This window comes from Gouania willdenowi, unplaced genomic scaffold (genome assembly GCF_900634775.1).
Source record: "Gouania willdenowi unplaced genomic scaffold, fGouWil2.1 scaffold_62_arrow_ctg1, whole genome shotgun sequence".
Taxonomy (NCBI): domain Eukaryota; kingdom Metazoa; phylum Chordata; class Actinopteri; order Blenniiformes; family Gobiesocidae; genus Gouania; species Gouania willdenowi.
Window position 1 is genome coordinate 537,551 of NW_021145227.1, and position 21,449 is coordinate 558,999.

A 21,449-nucleotide genomic window follows, 5' to 3' on the forward strand; every position below is an offset into this window, starting at 1 on the left:
TACATCAGTTGTACAGTAGAGTGATATGATCCATAAGAAATCCTGGTGCCATTGTTGCTTTATATCAGCACTCTTGAAATGTCTGTTGTCCAATCAAATCATTTGGTCAGAACTAACTGTTGTAAAATAGCATATATAAGTAGAGGAATTAATGACATACTAACAGATACATTGTAGGGAGAACCCACAAAGTCATTAACTGCACTTGCCTTTAACTCCTTGATTAAAGCATTATCATCTTCCACAGGGTGATCAATGGGACATCGGATGAAGAATTCTCTGGTTTTCTCAACAGCAACTCCACTCTGTTAAAGAGAAAATGTATTATAAAAACATCACATATACCAGTGGTTCCCAACCAGGGGTACGTGTACCTCTAGAGGTACTTGAACACACATAGGGGGTACTTGGAAACATTGATGAATCTATTTCTAACAAACTGAGTCATTTTTAAGCCTATTTCAGACACTACATGCTCATCCAACAGCTTTTCCACCATAAAAATCCACAATAAACTGCATTAATGAAATTAACAATATTGTGGCTTTAATATCCTACTAATTTGTTACTAACATGTTATGCACATTACTAAAAATTTAGGTAAATATATTCTCTGCTATACAATATTTAGAATGCACAAAATTGATAGTAAGTGTGCGTTAAACGTACATGTTGACATTTTCAAGCTATTAACATGTAAATACAACAAGAAAGGTTACTAAATTGAAGAGATGAAGGGGTTCTTCTAATCTGAAGAGAGGCCTCGGGGGGCAACATGAGACAAAAAGGTTGGGAAACACTGACATATACAACGAGGGCTGGGCAATAAAATAACAATATATTTCACCACAAAATGTCTGATCATTTCAATGAACTCCAAAAAAATCCAGAAAAAAACCATGACCCAGAACTGCAAGGCATTCTGGGGGATGAAGGCAGATGAACAGATTTAGCAGTTTAATGGTTTGTCACCTGGAATGATTTATTATATACATTTCAAAAAAAAAAAAAAAAAAAAACAGAATTTGTAAAATAAAATAAATGAATTTTATAGGGCTCTACTTTAAGCCTAAGGTGAAACACTTGTCTTTGCACTGAAGCCATGTTTTTTTTCCCAACAATTTTATGCTGGTTTAATGCTGACATTACTCTTTGTTTAATGTCACAGATGTTAGTTCTACCTCAGCTATTATTATTTTCTAAATACTTTGCACATTGTGTGATTAAGCATGTATTTAATTTATATATATATATATATGTACATAACCAGTTTACTTATTTTATAGTTTCTGTTTTTTCCCATAGTTGTGTTGATGTCTTTTTAAAAGTAAAGATTACATTTAAAATTTTAATTCAGCCTTTTTTTCTTGTGGTTGTTATTTTGAATGGGTAAAAATAAGTAAATCAATAATTATGGAAATCAACTGATATGAAATATTTATAATGTGATACATTTTCTAGCCATATCACCCAGCCCTATGTACAACTTAGTCATCAGTGCAACATTCTGTCTTGGAGAAGGAGAAATGGTAATGACAGGAATAGCAGAGTAGCAGCGTTAGAGAAAAGTAATATCAAATACCTGGAGAACAGCATCAGTTCTTGCACGGTGTCAGGCTCCAGCAGCACTTTTCTTAGCTTGGAAGATGGACAGCAGTTGAAATGAATTTGGCCTCAACATTTACTGTGGTGATCTGCTGGAACTCTGCATTGACCTTAAAAAACAACAGAAAACACAAATACACAGAGGCCACATTAGTGGGTGGAGCTTGTGTAGCTTCAACCTCAGATGGAATTGTTTCAAATCCTGACCTCAGACACATCAAACAAGGAAGACCACCTCTCCACCATCTCCTGGATGCTCATCTGAAGACTGATGATGTCATGTCTTCTAAACACAAATGCTGAGCTTCTTCTTAACCTCAGACAGGATTTGGAGCTGCTGTTGTTCCTGGTGATCACTGCTTTTACCTGAAGGCTAGTCTGGTAGATAGTTTATGGATGATGCCTGAAAAGTGCAGATCTTACATTTCCATCCCATAAACTGATACCTGAAAGGAAGAAGAGAAGAAGAGGATTGAGAGCTGATTTGTCCTGGCCTCAGACTGATGTCCTCTGTCTGTCCCTACTGGTATCCCTGTCATGTTAAACATATGTAACCCTTGTCCCACATAGCTATGTTATATTTCCCATACTGTAAGTGTGAAGTATTATGGGACAGGACCTGAGTTCATTGTTTAAACTGTTTAATTTATTATTATCCTCAAATTTACCTCCTTTAAATTTTAACACCATTTAACTTTGTACACTTAGTCAATTAAGATAAATAAAGACATCACATAACTGTACTTTAAATGCAATAATCCTGTCAGATATTTATTTATAAAACAATAAAAAATACATCTTTTTATAAGTCTCTCTTTGGGAAACAAAACACAAGCACTTAAAGTGTTACATAAAAAAAATTGCTCAAATAAAATATAAAAGTTATTTAGTGTTATTTTAAAAAATTTGACCTTCTAATAAAAAAAAAAAAAATTCTTCTTATAACTTTTTTGTAAGAGGAAGAAAAAAACTAATAAAATTTAAAAAAAAAAAACCACACACACGCACGCGCGCACACACACACGGTAGAACTGACTGAGTACCTTGCTTTTGTCAGCAGCTAAAATTGTTAATTTCAAGTAGTAGTAAATATGTCAACCAAACAAAGTAATAATGATGATATTGAGTAGTGTTTGTCGCTTAAAAAAAAGAAATATGTTTTAGACTTAACAGCAACCCAAGTGTGAACGTAGCGACAATGTACTGTGGTGTGTAGCCTAAGATGGAACTATAATTAATGGTATTTACATCAGTTGTACAGTAGAGTGATATGATCCATAAGAAATCCTGGTGCCATTGTTGCTTTATATCAGCACTCTTGAAATGTCTGTTGTCCAATCAAATCATTTGGTCAGAACTAACTGTTGTAAAATAGTATATATAAGTAGAGGAATTAATGACATACTAACAGATACATTGTAGGGAGAACCCACAAAGTCATTAACTGCACTTGCCTTTAACTCCTTGATTAAAGCATTATCATCTTCCACAGGGTGATCAATGGGACATCGGATGAAGAATTCTCTGGTTTTCTCAACAGCAACTCCACTCTGTTAAAGAGAGAATGTATTATAAAAACATCACATATACCAGTGGTTCCCAACCAGGGGTACGTGTACCTCTAGAGGTACTTGAACACACATAGGGGGTACTTGGAAACATTGATGAATCTATTTCTAACAAACTGAGTCATTTTTAAGCCTATTTCAGACACTACATGCTCATCCAACAGCTTTTCCACCATAAAAATCCACAATAAACTGCATTAATGAAATAAACAATATTGTGGCTTTAATATCCTACTAATTTGTTACTAACATGTTATGCACATTACTAAAAATTTAGGTAAATATATTCTCTGCTATACAATAATAAGAATGCACAAAATTGATAGTAAGTGTGCGTTAAACGTACATGTTGACATTTTCAAGCTATTAACATGTAAATACAACAAGAAAGGTTACTAAATTGAAGAGATGAAGGGGTTCTTCTAATCTGAAGAGAGGCCTCGGGGGGCAACATGAGACAAAAAGGTTGGGAAACACTGACATATACAACGAGGGCTGGGCAATAAAATAACAATATATTTCACCACAAAATGTCTGATCATTTCAATGAACTCCAAAAAATCCAGAAAAAAACCATGACCCAGAACTGCAAGGCATTCTGGGGGATGAAGGCAGATGAACAGATTTAGCAGTTTAATGGTTTGTCACCTGGAATGATTTATTATATACATTTCTGAAAAAAAAAAAAAAAAAAACAGAATTTGTAAAATAAAATAAATGAATTTTATAGGGCTCTACTTTAAGCCTAAGGTGAAACACTTGTCTTTGCACTGAAGCCATGTTTTTTTTCCCAACAATTTTATGCTGGTTTAATGCTGACATTACTCTTTGTTTAATGTCACAGATGTTAGTTCTACCTCAGCTATTATTATTTTCTAAATACTTTGCACATTGTGTGATTAAGCATGTATTTAATTTATATATATATATATGTACATAACCAGTTTACTTATTTTATAGTTTCTTTTTTTTCCCATAGTTGTGTTGATGTCTTTTTAAAAGTAAAGATTACATTTAAAATTTTAATTCAGCCTTTTTTTCTTGTGGTTGTTATTTTGAATGGGTAAAAATAAGTAAATCAATAATTATGGAAATCAACTGATATGAAATATTTATAATGTGATACATTTTCTAGCCATATCACCCAGCCCTATGTACAACTTAGTCATCAGTGCAACATTCTGTCTTGGAGAAGGAGAAATGGTAATGACAGGAATAGCAGAGTAGCAGCGTTAGAGAAAAGTAATATCAAATACCTGGAGAACAGCATCAGTTCTTGCACGGTGTCAGGCTCCAGCAGCACTTTTCTTAGCTTGGAAGATGGACAGCAGTTGAAATGAATTTGGCCTCAACATTTACTGTGGTGATCTGCTGGAACTCTGCATTGACCTTAAAAAACAACAGAAAACACAAATACACAGAGGCCACATTAGTGGGTGGAGCTTGTGTAGCTTCAACCTCAGATGGAATTGTTTCAAATCCTGACCTCAGACACATCAAACAAGGAAGACCACCTCTCCACCATCTCCTGGATGCTCATCTGAAGACTGATGATGTCATGTCTTCTAAACACAAATGCTGAGCTTCTTCTTAACCTCAGACAGGATTTGGAGCTGCTGTTGTTCCTGGTGATCACTGCTTTTACCTGAAGGCTAGTCTGGTAGATAGTTTATGGATGATGCCTGAAAAGTGCAGATCTTACATTTCCATCCCATAAACTGATACCTGAAAGGAAGAAGAGAAGAAGAGGATTGAGAGCTGATTTGTCCTGGCCTCAGACTGATGTCCTCTGTCTGTCCCTACTGGTATCCCTGTCATGTTAAACATATGTAACCCTTGTCCCACATAGCTATGTTATATTTCCCATACTGTAAGTGTGAAGTATTATGGGACAGGACCTGAGTTCATTGTTTAAACTGTTTAATTTATTATTATCCTCAAATTTACCTCCTTTAAATTTTAACACCATTTAACTTTGTACACTTAGTCAATTAAGATAAATAAAGACATCACATAACTGTACTTTAAATGCAATAATCCTGTCAGATATTTATTTATAAAACAATAAAAAATACATCTTTTTATAAGTCTCTCTTTGGGAAACAAAACACAAGCACTTAAAGTGTTACATAAAAAAAATTGCTCAAATAAAATATAAAAGTTATTTAGTGTTATTTTAAAAAATTTGACCTTCTAATAAAAAAAAAAAAAATTCTTCTTATAACTTTTTTGTAAGAGGAAGAAAAAAACTAATAAAATTTAAAAAAAAAAAACCACACACACGCACGCGCGCACACACACACGGTAGAACTGACTGAGTACCTTGCTTTTGTCAGCAGCTAAAATTGTTAATTTCAAGTAGTAGTAAATATGTCAACCAAACAAAGTAATAATGATGATATTGAGTAGTGTTTGTCGCTTAAAAAAAAGAAATATGTTTTAGACTTAACAGCAACCCAAGTGTGAACGTAGCGACAATGTACTGTGGTGTGTAGCCTAAGATGGAACTATAATTAATGGTATTTACATCAGTTGTACAGTAGAGTGATATGATCCATAAGAAATCCTGGTGCCATTGTTGCTTTATATCAGCACTCTTGAAATGTCTGTTGTCCAATCAAATCATTTGGTCAGAACTAACTGTTGTAAAATAGTATATATAAGTAGAGGAATTAATGACATACTAACAGATACATTGTAGGGAGAACCCACAAAGTCATTAACTGCACTTGCCTTTAACTCCTTGATTAAAGCATTATCATCTTCCACAGGGTGATCAATGGGACATCGGATGAAGAATTCTCTGGTTTTCTCAACAGCAACTCCACTCTGTTAAAGAGAGAATGTATTATAAAAACATCACATATACCAGTGGTTCCCAACCAGGGGTACGTGTACCTCTAGAGGTACTTGAACACACATAGGGGGTACTTGGAAACATTGATGAATCTATTTCTAACAAACTGAGTCATTTTTAAGCCTATTTCAGACACTACATGCTCATCCAACAGCTTTTCCACCATAAAAATCCACAATAAACTGCATTAATGAAATAAACAATATTGTGGCTTTAATATCCTACTAATTTGTTACTAACATGTTATGCACATTACTAAAAATTTAGGTAAATATATTCTCTGCTATACAATAATAAGAATGCACAAAATTGATAGTAAGTGTGCGTTAAACGTACATGTTGACATTTTCAAGCTATTAACATGTAAATACAACAAGAAAGGTTACTAAATTGAAGAGATGAAGGGGTTCTTCTAATCTGAAGAGAGGCCTCGGGGGGCAACATGAGACAAAAAGGTTGGGAAACACTGACATATACAACGAGGGCTGGGCAATAAAATAACAATATATTTCACCACAAAATGTCTGATCATTTCAATGAACTCCAAAAAATCCAGAAAAAAACCATGACCCAGAACTGCAAGGCATTCTGGGGGATGAAGGCAGATGAACAGATTTAGCAGTTTAATGGTTTGTCACCTGGAATGATTTATTATATACATTTCTGAAAAAAAAAAAAAAAAAACAGAATTTGTAAAATAAAATAAATGAATTTTATAGGGCTCTACTTTAAGCCTAAGGTGAAACACTTGTCTTTGCACTGAAGCCATGTTTTTTTTCCCAACAATTTTATGCTGGTTTAATGCTGACATTACTCTTTGTTTAATGTCACAGATGTTAGTTCTACCTCAGGTATTATTATTTTCTAAATACTTTGCACATTGTGTGATTAAGCATGTATTTAATTTATATATATATATATGTACATAACCAGTTTACTTATTTTATAGTTTCTGTTTTTTCCCATAGTTGTGTTGATGTCTTTTTAAAAGTAAAGATTACATTTAAAATTTTAATTCAGCCTTTTTTTCTTGTGGTTGTTATTTTGAATGGGTAAAAATAAGTAAATCAATAATTATGGAAATCAACTGATATAAAATATTTATACTGTGATACATTTTCCAGCCATATCACCCAGCCCTATGTACAACTTAGTCATCAGTGCAACATTCTGTCTTGGAGAAGGAGAAATGGTAATGACAGGAATAGCAGAGTAGCAGCGTTAGAGAAAAGTAATATCAAATACCTGGAGAACAGCATCAGTTCTTGCACGGTGTCAGGCTCCAGCAGCACTTTTCTTAGCTTGGAAGATGGACAGCAGTTGAAATGAATTTGGCCTCAACATTTACTGTGGTGATCTGCTGGAACTCTGCATTGACCTTAAAAAACAACAGAAAACACAAATACACAGAGGCCACATTAGTGGGTGGAGCTTGTGTAGCTTCAACCTCAGATGGAATTGTTTCAAATCCTGACCTCAGACACATCAAACAAGGAAGACCACCTCTCCACCATCTCCTGGATGCTCATCTGAAGACTGATGATGTCATGTCTTCTAAACACAAATGCTGAGCTTCTTCTTAACCTCAGACAGGATTTGGAGCTGCTGTTGTTCCTGGTGATCACTGCTTTTACCTGAAGGCTAGTCTGGTAAATAGATTATGGATGATGCCTGAAAAGTGCAGATCTTACATTTCCATCCCATAAACTGATACCTGAAAGGAAGAAGAGAAGAAGAGGATTGAGAGCTGATTTGTCCTGGCCTCAGACTGATGTCCTCTGTCTGTCCCTACTGGTATCCCTGTCATGTTAAACATATGTAACCCTTGTCCCACATAGCTATGTTATATTTCCCATACTGTAAGTGTGAAGTATTATGGGACAGGACCTGAGTTCATTGTTTAAACTGTTTAATTTATTATTATCCTCAAATTTACCTCCTTTAAATTTTAACACCATTTAACTTTCTAAACTTAGTCAATTAAAATAAATAAAGACATCACATAACTGTACTTTAAATGCAATAATCCTGTCACAGATATTTATTTATAAAACAATAAAAAAAACATCTTTTTATAAGTCTCTCTTTGGGAAACAAAACACAAGCACTTAAAGTGTTATATAAACTTAATTGCTCAAATAAAATATAAAACTTATTTACTATTATTTTACACATTTGACCTTCTAATAAAAAAAAAATTATTCTTATAACTTTTTTGTAAGAGGAAGAAAAAAACTAATAAAATTTTAAAAAATAAACCCCACACACGCACACGCACACACACACAGTAGAACTGACCTGAATAAAGATGGTTTAATCCCATAACAACAGATGCTGCTCATGTTGCTAGTATTTCCAGACCACTATCTCACTAGCAGTGTTTACATATAGTCCATCTTTTCTCCTTTATGGTTCTGTTGATGCTGAAACAAAACGTTTCCACTCCTCTGACGTGTTGCCGCTGCATTATGCACAATCCGCCATGTTTTCTTTCCCCTCTGACCTCACACTGTCGCACCACGCCATTGGCTAAACCGCCTGTAACCTATGACGCCACCCGCCGCAATGCATTATGGTACTTGTTGTTTACTCTGAAAAAGTCCGACCCATCAAAATACTGTAACTTATTAAATTAAACTCTAATAACATTACAAATGTAGCCCTTTTTTGCTTAATGTGATTTAAATGAGTGGGCTCTGAGTTCTTTTTAAAGCGTACTCACGTACTAATCAAATCTAACCTAATTTTATTTAATAATTTGAATTATGGGAACACAACCAGAAGCAACACCACACACTAAATGTAACTGACTTTGACACAGATTAACACCAGACACAAGGTAAAATATAAAAAAAGATCACTGTCTCTTTAATGAGTAAAATAAACTCAGAAATAAAATAATAATGTCCGACTTCCACTCTGTTAATAAACACAGCAAGATCAACTGTAAAATGAACCCTTGCTCACACACAAGGCAAACAAACAGAAAAAAATAACACAAACTAGTTCTAAAGCCGACACAATACATCCTACGTTACAGGCTTGTATCGCTGCTTGTTTACGTGCAGGACTAAAACACCTTGGCTGCTTCACTCACAGAGCATGAATAAAAATAAAATAAAACTCCATACCTGGTGCAAACGTGTTTTCTCCATCCAGATTAGATCAGGCAACGACTTATCCCCAGCTCAGACTACAGCAGTACTAACAGCGTGTGAGCTGATTTAGCCACGCACAATGTAACAAGACTCCGTGATAAAACTCAGTTCACAAGCCTCGTGTTCAACCTTTACGATGTCCTCACTCACTCCAGTCTTTGTAAAACACCAGCAGCTTCTTCTTTCCAATAAAACCACCGTATATCTCATTTAAAAGTCACTAAAACAAGTTAATTCCATCGCTGCTGCTGCTACTGCTGCTCCGTGACTCCTTACACTAGAACAAAACAGCATATACCCCACCTGTGTTGCCTTCACGGACCTACACAGCGTAGGAAATCACAATTTCCGCAGGTAAAACATAGTAATTGGACTTAACATATAATATATTATTCTTTTCACAATGAACATGTTTTAGACATTTTGTCATTAACTTATAGGTATTTTAATTAAATTAAACAACACAAATAATTATAAATCTCTTTCATATTTATAATTTTTTATGCTTCACTTGCTTTTCTTTTAATAATAATAATAATAATAATAATAATAATAATAATAATAATAATAATAATAATAATAATAATAATAATGTTGAATAAATAAATTAGGCAATTTATGGATTTTTTTTAATGAATATCTCCACTGTGGGATAAAATAAAGGATAATCTAATGTAATCTAATCTCATTTGGGCTATATAATTAGAACATACATCTTTATTATCTGAGTAATTTCTCTCTCTCTCTCTCTCTCTCTCTCTCTCTCTCTCTCTCTCTCTCTCTCTATATATATATATATATATATATATATATATATATATATATATATATATATATATATATATATATAGTTTACCCTTATAAAAATAAGTGCTTTGTGCTAATGTAATTATTGTTCTTTACATCGACCAATCATCTGAGGACATGAATAGATAAATAGAATTCAGATAAGGGCAATACAGTTTAAAGTTTGTTTTTATTATTTTTTTTACTTTCAATATGTTCCTCCTGTCTCTCTTATTCTTAATACATTGCTATTGTGATGTGTAGTTCTCACTAAATAATATTAGCAATAATAATAATGATTAGTATCATTAATATTATAATTAATATTTGTATTATTATTATAATAAAAATGGGAGAGACAAATATGACCTTACTAACAGTGACCAATGATTCTGTCTAATCACAGGTGATTTTACTTCTGCACTGTCTGTGGTTTCATCCAAAGGTTGGTTAGTTTCATTCAGGCAGGTTAGACATTGAGATGCTAATTAATGACAGCCATTCACAGCGGGGGGTGCGCCCCCCCCCCCTCACTATCACTAGTATCAGCACAGTCAGACTCCTTAATACACTGTTGATAAATCTGGGCGTTTGGATTTTTAAAAAATGCAGAGCCAAGAGGCCACCAATCAGCAGCAGCCTCTTGGCATCCTGCTCTGTCATTGGCTATTTGCTCTGGCCTACCGGTTAAAGCCAATCTCCTCTGCTGAGCTCATTGTTCATCGGTCTTCACAGAGGTAAGGGTGTGGTTTTTTTTTATCAGCTATGCTAGCTTTAGCATAGCTTAATGTGCTATTAAGTTTCAAGCTGCAAATGTATGTTGAATGCTGAAAGTTAGAGGAACAATTGTATAGTCGATTCTGAAGTGAAAAAAACAATGAGTAGACGACGTTTAGACTTTTGTTGTCGATGAAAATATGTTAGTTCATGTTCATGCTGCTATTATACGATTTATTAGCATTAAACTTGGCCTTTGGTGTTTGTAAGATGGTGATAAAATGTTTCTTGTGTTAGCTTAATGTAGTGTGTGCTTTAATGGGAAGGTTGAAACATTATTGATTGTTGAGAATGGTTTAGCTTTGCTAGGTGCTAGCTGTAGCACATGGTGGCTTCCACATGGTACAGATACATGATACTTCACACATTAAACCTGAAGCCATGAAGGATAAACGTTTTTACACCACTTTATGCGGTGAGTCCATGCACGTGGCTGTGTGCGTGATGCTTTCACGGACTGTTGGAGAGAGACGTGTGTGCAGCTCAAACCATCAAAATGTCCGACTTTAAATAGTTTTCAGTGTCTCATGGTGGTCTGATATCAAACATTCTGAGGCTGATACAATAGACACATCATGATTGGATTGTAAACTTGTAAGATTGGATTGATTTGATAGATTAGTGTTTTGATTTAATGTTTAGTTTTTTTTTTTTTTTTTTAACTTGTCTGCACATGTTGATTTAATGTTTAGGATGTGGAGGTTTAAAAGTTGAATGAAAGATCATTTATTTATTATTACAGTTGCATTAGGTAATATAAACAGGTATATTATGTAATGGCTTTTAACAAACATTATACTGATTGGTTAACATTAAATACCAAAATATTTTATTTCATTACATGTATTCCCTAGGTTAAAAAATGTTTGGAGAGATTTGTGTATATTCTAGTGCTTCCCAAACTAAGGCACTAACAGGTGTGTGCAACCTGTGGCTCTTTGACTCTTTTGCAAAGCTCACTATTAGCTATAAGAAAATATTAAAATAACAGTTATTTCTTACAAAGGTTATTAATGATAAATTACATTGACACCAAATAAAATCATGATATAATAATGTCAACCTAAAAATAAATCGCATTGTGCAATAAATATCATTAACCAAATTCCTGGTAAGATAACTAAACCAACAAAAAGACTATTCTGGAAGAAAATACAGATTTTATTGTGTGGGGAAATATTTAATTAACTGCCAACGTGCAGGATTAATATGTTGCAAGAAATTAGCAATGAGTATGTTGACTAACATAATCATGTGTTATCAAATTCAAGTAATTTTTGTAGCACTACAAATACATCAACTAAAACAAATACATATATATGTATATATATATATATGTATATATATGTATAATTATGTCAAATAATGTATATGTATATATATGTATAATTATGTCAAATAATGTATATGTATATATATGTATAATTATGTCAAATAATGTATATATATATATGTATAATTATGTCAAATAATGTATATATATATATGTATAATTATGTCAAATAGTATATATATATGTATAATTATGTCGAATAATGTATATATATATATATGTATAATTATGTCAAATAATGTATATATATATATATATGTATGTATAATTATGTCAAATAATATATATATATGTATAATTATGTCAAATAATATATATATATATGTATAATTATGTCAAATAATATATATATATATATATATATATGTATAATTATGTCAAATAATATATATATATATGTATAATTATGTCAAATAATATATATATATATATATATTATTTGACATAATTGTAACTATGTGTAGAATTTTCTACACTGTATTGTCTTCATTGAGCAGGTATTTTTTTATATCCATCAATCATAATTTGTTGCACAACTTTTTAAAATCCACCAAAAGGTGAAGTTTAAGTTCTAAAATGAGCAAAAATAATCAGAAGTAAATGAATAAAAAGTCCTAAATTCAAGGTTAATGTTGGATGAGACACAGGAAAGAGTTTAGACGCGCCTACAGACACTAATAGATCATGTATAACATGAGCTAAGGGGTACATGGGACAATAATGTTTAAGAAACACAGTTCTATGTCAAAATGGTTCTATTTGAGGATCCTGTTAGATTGGGAATCAATAATTTTAGCAATGCAGTTTATTTTATCTTTAAAAACCTTGTAAGTGCAGTATTTATAAACAGCCAGGAGATGGTGGTAATGAGAGGAGAAAAAAGTTTATATTTATATTACACAATATAAATGTACTTTAAACTTATTGTTTTTTTAATGTCATGTTATAAGTAAATATGCAATAATTTTCTATATATAAATTAAAAGCTTTAACAAATTGTATCTTTATATATTTTTTTTTAACACACATTAAAATATTTTCATGACATACATTTGTTTAAGTATTGACTTTTCAAGTATACTGAACCTAAATATGAGAAAACTAGTGAACAGTACAGTGTCTTTCTGTTGTGTTTTTGTGCATTTTTTGTATAATTATAGGTTTTTTTTGTTGCCAATGCAGTGTGATTCTGGAATCTTTTTGTGTATTTTTAGTGTAGTTTTGTGCATTTCTGTTATTTTGTGTATTTTTGTATAAATATTTAGTTTTGTCTTTTTTGAGTCATTTTCATGTGTATGTTGTTGTTTGGTGTATTTTTCTGTAATATATGTATTTTGGAGTAATGATGTGTGTTTTTGGAGCCTTTTAGTATATTTTTATGCATTTCTGTTGTCATTTTGTGTACTTTTTGTATAAATATTGTTTAATTTTTATAGTTTTATCTTACTGTGTGTGTGTGTCATATCCTCCGTGCGTTATCTATCACACATGCGCGTGCGCTTCTTGCACATAAACCATCGCAGGTTAAGAGAGACACGGTAACTACGGTAACCAGTTAAGTCAACTATTCATCAGCATGTATGTCTATGCTGTACCCCTCGACTAACAGAAAGTTTGTCACACCACTGGATAACTTTGTGTAGAGCCCTGATAATAATAAATATGTTAATAGGGATATAATATTAATAGTGAAACTATTAATAGTAATAAAAGTAATGTTGTAATGGTATTAATGGTAATAATTGCAATAACAAAAATAATAATGTACTAAAAAACAATATTAATAATAAACAATATTAAATAATTATAAGGTAATATAATGATTATATAGCAATGCTAATAATACAATGATAACACCAGTAACTATAATAAAAAAATATATATCAATAATGAAAAAGAATATAATGGTAATTATAAGAATAGCAATAACTTCAATACAATAGTAAAATTATACAATAGCAATAACAATAATATAATGAAGATCCAGTAACTATAATACAATAACAACATAAAATAATAAGGTTATAGCAATAATAATTATACAATGAGAATACCAGTCACTATAAGATAAAATAATATAACAAAAAAGAATAATATAAGAATAGCAATAACAATAATATAATATTGTGTGTGTGTAAAAGAGATCAGAAAGTACCACAAAAAAAAAAACGTTTTGCAACACCAAAGTCGCAAATCTCTCTCAACGGCTCTGAGTTCACCATGTACATCCCGATGTAGTGCACGCACGCACATCAACCGTGTGTGTGTTTGTTTACATTGTAGCTGCTAGCATCTTTCTTGGCACATAGTAGAATATGAGAAGAAACACTCACTGTTGCGCAGAACAAACAATAATCATAGTGGACTCATCCGCTCACAAAAACGTTACATTCCTCTGTCTGAAGAAGCAGAATGTTTGCGATATGGTAATGACCATCAGCACAGGCACCGCCCACACTCATGGAGACGAAGGAGGAAGTGACGTCTGTGACCCGAGATTTAAAGAAAGTTTGGAATCACGGGAATAATATTAAATAACCATGAAATATTAACTTAAATGACTTTTAGCGGTACAAAAACCTTTTTAATATCGACCAAATTACTCCAAAATAACAGATACACTATTTGGAACGTGGATGAATAGCAGTTGATTCACAGTTCATCTGTTTCGCCTTCAAAATGGATGCCGGAAGTCATCTCTCAACACATGGTGCGCTAGCGCCCCCTCACACCCTGAGGTCAAAAGCTGAATAGGTTTGTTTTCGAGGCCGTCCAGAAGTGAAATAAAATTAAAATAAACATTTTGAAATGACCAAATTACTCCAAAATAACAGATACACACACTCGGGGTATTTTGAACCCGTCGACCGAGTTTCAAATTGAACTTGCACTGCGTCCTGGAGATATTTGATCCACACACATCCCTACAGACCGCCCTTGCTTTTTAGTTAGATATATAATGTATTTTGAAGTGAAAAAACTAAAGTAGCTTTAAGTGATTTATGGCTTAATTAAGGTTGAACCATTTTCTTTGTAAAATGGTGACTCATAAAATATTGCCTGCACCTCGTAGTACTATCTGCTTAAAAAAATAATGTGGTTAAATGAGCAAACGTGTTTGATATGACTTTTAAGCAAAAAGCAATTTAGCACTTTAATTCAGCAGTTGTTGTCAGGCCTTTATCTGTCATATTGTAAACTGGTTGTGAGCTATTTCAGTTTGTGAGTCAGCAGTGATGGTAGATTATAGATGTTTTTTACGGTAGTTTAATTAAGTTGTTGTGAATATGAAAAACAATCATAGCAATGATGACATAGTGGAGACATTAGATATTTAGTTATTGTGTATTGTTGCTAATATTGCGGTTTACTGATTTATATTAGGGATTGCAGCTAACGGATTTGTATTTTCTTTGTTCTTTACAGCCTTTGGACACCCTTTGGTCAGCCCTTTGGTCAGCCCTTTGGTCAGCCCTTTGGTCAGCCCTTTGGTCAGCCCTTTGGTCAGCCCTTTGGTCAGCCCTTTGGTCAGCCCTTTGGTCAGCCCTTTGGTCAGCCCTTTGGTCAGCCCCTTGGTCAGCCCCTTGGTCAGCCCCTTGGTCAGCCCCTTGGTCAGCCCCTTGGTCAGCCCCTTGGTCAGCCCCTTGGTCAACCACCTCATCTCATCTCACCTCACTTATTGCTTCACGTTATTTTAAGAGTTTTTCATTGTTATTGTTAATATTTTAAGTTAGATTAGATAAATATTATTAGATAGCTCAGAGTTCACTTTAGGTTAGATTAGGTTTTGCTTTGTCTCTCCCTCCCCCCCCCACTCTTTTTGTTTCAGGATGCCTCGGAAGGGAAGACGCTCCCAGGCCCAGAAGCAGCGCTGGAGGAAGCTGGATGCGTCCGAGCTGCCCGCCCCAGCTCCTCATCCCAGTGACGCAACCCCCTGCCCCCGCTCTCCTCTGAACAAGGTATGTTTGCACCAGAACTGACATGCTGACTTATACAACCCACAGGCTATTCAGTGTGACACATTGACATCATTCACACAGTGTGAAGTTTAATATGTTTATTATTTTCAACAGAAGGTTGGTTCGTCCCTGCCAGCTGGACCGTTCTGGAGAGTGGGTGACACGCGTGCCACCTTTCAAGCACGTAAGTATTAGATTGTTTTTATTATTAAATATCTTAACTAATTATTTTGTGTATCACACATTTTTTTTTTACCAGTGTTTTCATTCACTAGTAAAAAACAGTTATAGTTGTATGTTATCTCTATGTCTGAAATCCCTTTTTAATTCTCTTTTGCTCTGTTTTTTGTAAACAGGCGGCGGTACTGGTCACCGCCACAGGGTCCTGAAATGGCCAACTTCGCCCCTAACCGGGCGCCGCTACAAGTTGGTCATACCGCCTGAGCTCCCTGACAAGAAGGTATTAGTTATTGAATCTTTCACTCTGTTAAAGAAGTACTTTATATTGTATTTTAATTGTGATTTTAATGCTAAAGCTGTGGTATTTGTTTTGCAGACTGTTCTGATTGTCGGGAACTCCCATCTACGGGCTATTGTAGATGGCTTTGTCCGGATGCCAGAGTCTCAGCTGAGCTTTGGTTTCCTGTCGGCATGCGGGGCTTCTGGTTCAGAGATCCGCGCTGAGGTTCTGCACGCTGCAGTTCCTCACTCGCCTGATGCCGTCTGCGTCATGGCCCCCGGCAACAACCTGACCAGCACCACCGTTGACGTGGCTAGTGGGGACTTTAAAAACCTCCTCACCACTTGCAGCAACCGCTGGCCAAAGTCTAAGGTAAGCTTTTCTTTCATATCTTGTAGCTTTTGACTTGGTGAACATGTGTGTAATTTTGCATGATGGTGTAATCTTAATTTTGTCACATTTTATTTTGTGCAGGTTTTTGTTGTCGACTTCCCGCCGCGCCTGGCTGTTGAGCCCCAACACCAGGACTTGCTACGGCAAGAGTACCGCCGTGTGACTGCTCGTTTGGGTAAGAGAAAAAAATATTATCTACATCCATTCATTGAGAAATCAAAAGAAAAAATATATGAACTACATTTTAACAATTCATGAGTCTAAATGGATATATTGGTACCATGATGACTCATGTTTTATTTTGTTTTTCAAGGTGTGAAGTACTTCAGCGCTACAGAGCACTTTCCCCTGAGCAACTTGGCGCTGTGGAGCAAGGATGGTGTGAGTACAATATCTAAGAAAAACAAAGTTGTTGACTTAAAATGAGTCAACACCAGATGCTCATTGACACATTGATATTAAAATATTTTGTCTTTCTCTTTTAATGTCTTATTTCTGTAGGTCCATCTGAGTGATGATAAGGGGATGCCCATCCTCGTCCAGTTGTTCTGGTCCGCTGCCAGCCAACATCTGGAGACACCACCTCCTACGCCCTGGGTCTCTCCCAAGCCATCACCTCCAGTTAGGAAAGTCACTCCTAAACTGGTTGTGAGGGAGAGCTCCCCAGCTCCACGCAGCCCTGATACCCACCAGTGGCGGACCATCGGTCAGGGTGGCAAGGTAAAATGTGGCATCATACAATGATCACTTTAGGACTAGTGACAGTTTACCTGTTTTAATTCAATTTGATGCTTTTCATCATTGCAGACGAGCCCTCCTGGAGAATCTCCAAAGTCCAGAGGTTCTCCGCAGCGCAGGATGGCTCATCAGCAGGTTTGTGATTATTCACATGTTCCTTTAAGATGCTGTTGGATGGTTATTGACAGGACAAACTGTAAGTAGTAGTGTCTGCTTTGTGTTTTACAGGAGGAGGAGAGCTTCCTTCCACTGAACCCTGTCTGGTTCAGCGGCACAGCGCTAAGTGCCATGGAGAAAGTCTCTCCCTCTCATCTTTCTTGCCTGGCGGACTTCCAGCTTTCTCCTAAAGCAAAGAAGGTAAGTTGATTGATTCACATTTTATCTCTTGCAGAAGACTTTTACATAAAACGTTTAACATTTAATTCTGAATGTTTCTTAATATCACCTGTAATAAAGTAAAACTAATAATAAATCATCTTTGATTGCTACAGTAAAATATATTTTTACATTGTTCTTTAGCTCTTCAAGTAATTGGTATCTTGTTGGTTGCATAGGTAGCGTCCCCTGTACATAAACGCCGCTCCCGCCCGCGGGACAGCACACGATCTCCAGCGATCAAGGTAAAAGTGATGCACATTTGCAGCTCATTTATTTGCAGCATTCACAGTCCTCACAGAGACAAGTAGAATGTCTTCACCATCTAAAATGTTATACTATGATATTTTGTTAGGTGGCTGGAACGCCTTCAGCCCCCCGTTCCTGGAGATCGGAGGAGGACGCTCCTTTGGGCCCTTCTTCCTCAGCTCAGACAGTACGTTTTTTTTTTCTCTCCATATATGATGAATGCAGTTGTTGCTTCATTTTTCTGTGCATTAATGATATTTTTGGTTTGGAAATTGGTATAATTTCATTGTCTAAGAGAAAAGCTATAAAAAACTAAGAATTTTACAGCAATGATGGTGTTTGAAAAGTGCTTTGTGTAACTTTAATGATTAATGTTTAATTGATGTTTCTATGTGTGACACAGACGGCAGCTCCGGCAGCACCCAGACAGCCCAGGACCCCTGACGGGCACCCACCCCGCTTCCCAACTGCAGTGGCCAATGTAAGCTTTCTGACACACACACAGACAGCTTACTCAGTATCTTCATTGAAACATCTACATTGTCACACTTAAATTTATTGTTTCTTCTCATCTGTTACCAGTTGGTTGACTTAACCCCAGCCATATTGCCCTGCCTTTGGAGTGATACAGACACCCCCATCTGTTCTCCCATTGCAAAGGTAAGGATTAGTGCTCTTCAATAATATGCATCATGTGATTGAAAATCTGTGTTTCGCTGACGTTTTGTTGCTATGTATTCAGACGGCCAAGATTGTCCCACCTTCTCCAGATGGTCAGACCTGGATCATTACGGATGTGGGCTGTGATCCACCTTCTCCTGACAAGGTATATTGTCCTCACCACAATAAACAAAGACATTATTTACAAAACATAGCTACATCTGTGCCCAGCCTTACTATTATTATTTTTTTTTTATAGTAGTATTTTATTATGTTTTCAAAAATGTACCACAAACATTTCTTTCCAATACAAGCTAATTTCTCCAAACTCATTATCCTTATACTGTTCATACTTGTATTAAAAGGAATGCTTTAAATAAAAGAAGTAGGCACCAGATCACAGCGCCATCTCCTGGTTGGTTTTTTACAGACATCATAATCCTCAGAAACTTTACATGTTTATTTTTAAAGTATTTAATATTCCCAGATCCACAATCTTAAAACTATTTGGAATTTTATTTCCAATGACCTCCATTATTTTCACTATATCTGACCAATATTGATTTATCAAGGTGCATCCCCTTCCCAGCCATACTACTATGAAAAATGTATGCTTCAATTATTAGTTCCTTTTCAGCACATCTCATTTGTATGCTAGTGATTAAAAATTACAATTATTAGCTTTGTTTAATTAATGTAATGCATGTACTGATTTATCTTTGCAAGGAGTTGTTTCATATTTGAAGATTCATTGATATTTATTTTCATTTATCAGACAAACCAACCATCCACTCCATCCCAAGCCAAGGAGCCTTGGTTCATGACGGCTGCATCCACCTCAGCTGGACCACCTACAGAACCAGTAAGTTAATTCCTTTTCCCTGTATACACTAAATATTACATTCAGGTACACTTTTATTGTTAGTTAGTAAAGTTTTGTCTGTGTGGTTTACTTCATTTTGAAAGCATAAAGATTTGTAATTGCAATAAATGTTGAGAAAATGTGTAGCATAGAACCAGTGTAAGGTGCCCTTTAAAATTTATAATAATATAGTTCAATATAGGGTTCTGGGAATTATACTTGGTATAATTATCATAAATATGAATGAAATGGCATTCTGTTTCCCTTATAGTTGGTAATAATACAGAATAATATAAATAAATATTAATATTGGTAATAACAATAATAATAGTAATAAATAACATTAATAATAATAAATACTATTTTCACTAATGCTAAAAGTGATAAATTAAAACAAGAGAACTTTTTGGGAACTCTTGCTTAGTTATTAACAACAGCGATCACTAATCCTGAATATAAAAATACTACATTACAGAATCGGAAATATTTTATTAATCCCAGAAGGAAATTATTTGAATAATCTGAATTAATAATCAATAGACATTTTTTTCTGTAATTATATATGATCATTATTGTTGAATATATGGTAGTAATAGTGATACTTAAAATAATTCCATAGTATTGAATAATATATTATATTTTGACAAATTTAATACATTTCCAAAATTTTACTTTAGGATGTATTTGAAGTATTAAATATAATTACATGTTTAAATATATTTAATGATTTAATTATACATTTTATATACAACATATATTTAATATAACATATATATTACATACTTAATTCTATATTATTAAAATCATATATATACACAACTGGTCAAAAGTTTTAGAACTCCACACTTTTTCCAGTTGTTTATTGTGTCAATGCACTCTGAAATGAAAGCATAGAACAAATAAACAACTTGAGTTGAAAAAAAAAATCATCGAATCCATTCATAGACCCAAATGTATTTTAAACTTTTGACTCATCAATGTACAGTGTTTCAACACTGTTTTTATGCTGATACAGGGGATTGGACGTAACTAAGAAAAGTTGGAATTAGTAGCACTAGCTTTCAAGGCTGATTCAACCTTTATTGCTGCAGAACAGCTTTAAATTGTTAACACACTTTGTATTCACTGAAAAAGGATTATATGTATAATTCTGAAATGTAGAATATTTTTCAGTTTTGGGTAACAAAACCTTTTTTTTAATTTTTTTTACTTTTGGATTTTCAGTACTTTTGTACCATTTAAAGCTATTCATTAGACTTACACGACTTAAATTGCATTAAATAACTGGAAATATTAGGGTGTTCTAAAACTTTTGACTGGTAGTGTGTGTGCATGTATATAATGTATATGTATATATAATGTTTATTATGATGAATTCATTTTACCTCAATTTGAAAGCATAAAGATTTGTAATTTATTTCAATTTAGAAATATGTAGCATAGAACCAGTGTGAGGTGCCCTTTAAAATTCATAACAAAATAGTTCAATATAGGGTACTGCAAATTATAGTTAGTATGATTATCATAAATATGAATGAATTATTAGCATTCTGTTTCCCTTATAGTTGCTGGTAATAATGCTAAATAATATAAATAAATAGTATAAATATTGAATATTGGTAATTGTATTAATATTTATGATAATAAATACAATTTTCACTAATGCCAA

The 21,449-nt window shown here is 34.0% G+C and overlaps 1 protein-coding gene and 3 long non-coding RNA genes across 5 annotated transcripts; 1 reads left to right on the forward strand and 3 right to left on the reverse strand.

Annotated features, from left to right (window-relative positions):
• Positions 1–209: 209 nt before the first annotated feature.
• On the reverse strand, positions 210–2,048 carry LOC114460713 (uncharacterized). The gene is made up of 3 exons (XR_003673708.1): positions 1,813–2,048; positions 1,583–1,715; positions 210–305 (listed from the first exon to the last, which is right to left on the reverse strand). It is a non-coding gene; the product is annotated as an uncharacterized LOC114460713 (long non-coding RNA).
• Positions 2,049–3,059: 1,011 nt separating this feature from the next.
• Positions 3,060–4,895, reverse strand: LOC114460714 (uncharacterized). The gene is made up of 3 exons (XR_003673709.1): positions 4,660–4,895; positions 4,430–4,562; positions 3,060–3,155 (listed from the first exon to the last, which is right to left on the reverse strand). It is a non-coding gene; the product is annotated as an uncharacterized LOC114460714 (long non-coding RNA).
• Positions 4,896–5,906: 1,011 nt separating this feature from the next.
• On the reverse strand, positions 5,907–9,459 carry LOC114460711 (uncharacterized). Of its 2 annotated transcripts, none has more exons than XR_003673706.1 (4): positions 9,162–9,459; positions 7,506–7,744; positions 7,276–7,408; positions 5,907–6,002 (listed from the first exon to the last, which is right to left on the reverse strand). It is a non-coding gene; the product is annotated as an uncharacterized LOC114460711 (long non-coding RNA). The 2 variants fall into 2 exon arrangements; XR_003673705.1 differs by lacking the exon at positions 9,162–9,459 and adding an exon at positions 8,329–8,946.
• A 6,049-nt stretch (positions 9,460–15,508) lies between these two features.
• Positions 15,509–19,825, forward strand: LOC114460698 (uncharacterized). The gene is made up of 15 exons (XM_028442622.1): positions 15,509–16,043; positions 16,158–16,227; positions 16,400–16,503; positions 16,600–16,875; positions 16,978–17,071; positions 17,210–17,277; positions 17,398–17,616; positions 17,704–17,769; positions 17,863–17,991; positions 18,189–18,254; positions 18,365–18,445; positions 18,662–18,739; positions 18,841–18,918; positions 19,001–19,084; positions 19,694–19,825. Exons 1-15 carry the CDS (start codon positions 15,915–15,917, stop codon positions 19,787–19,789), a joined length of 1,638 nt encoding a protein of 545 aa, XP_028298423.1. The 5' UTR covers positions 15,509–15,914; the 3' UTR covers positions 19,790–19,825.
• Positions 19,826–21,449: the final 1,624 nt, after the last annotated feature.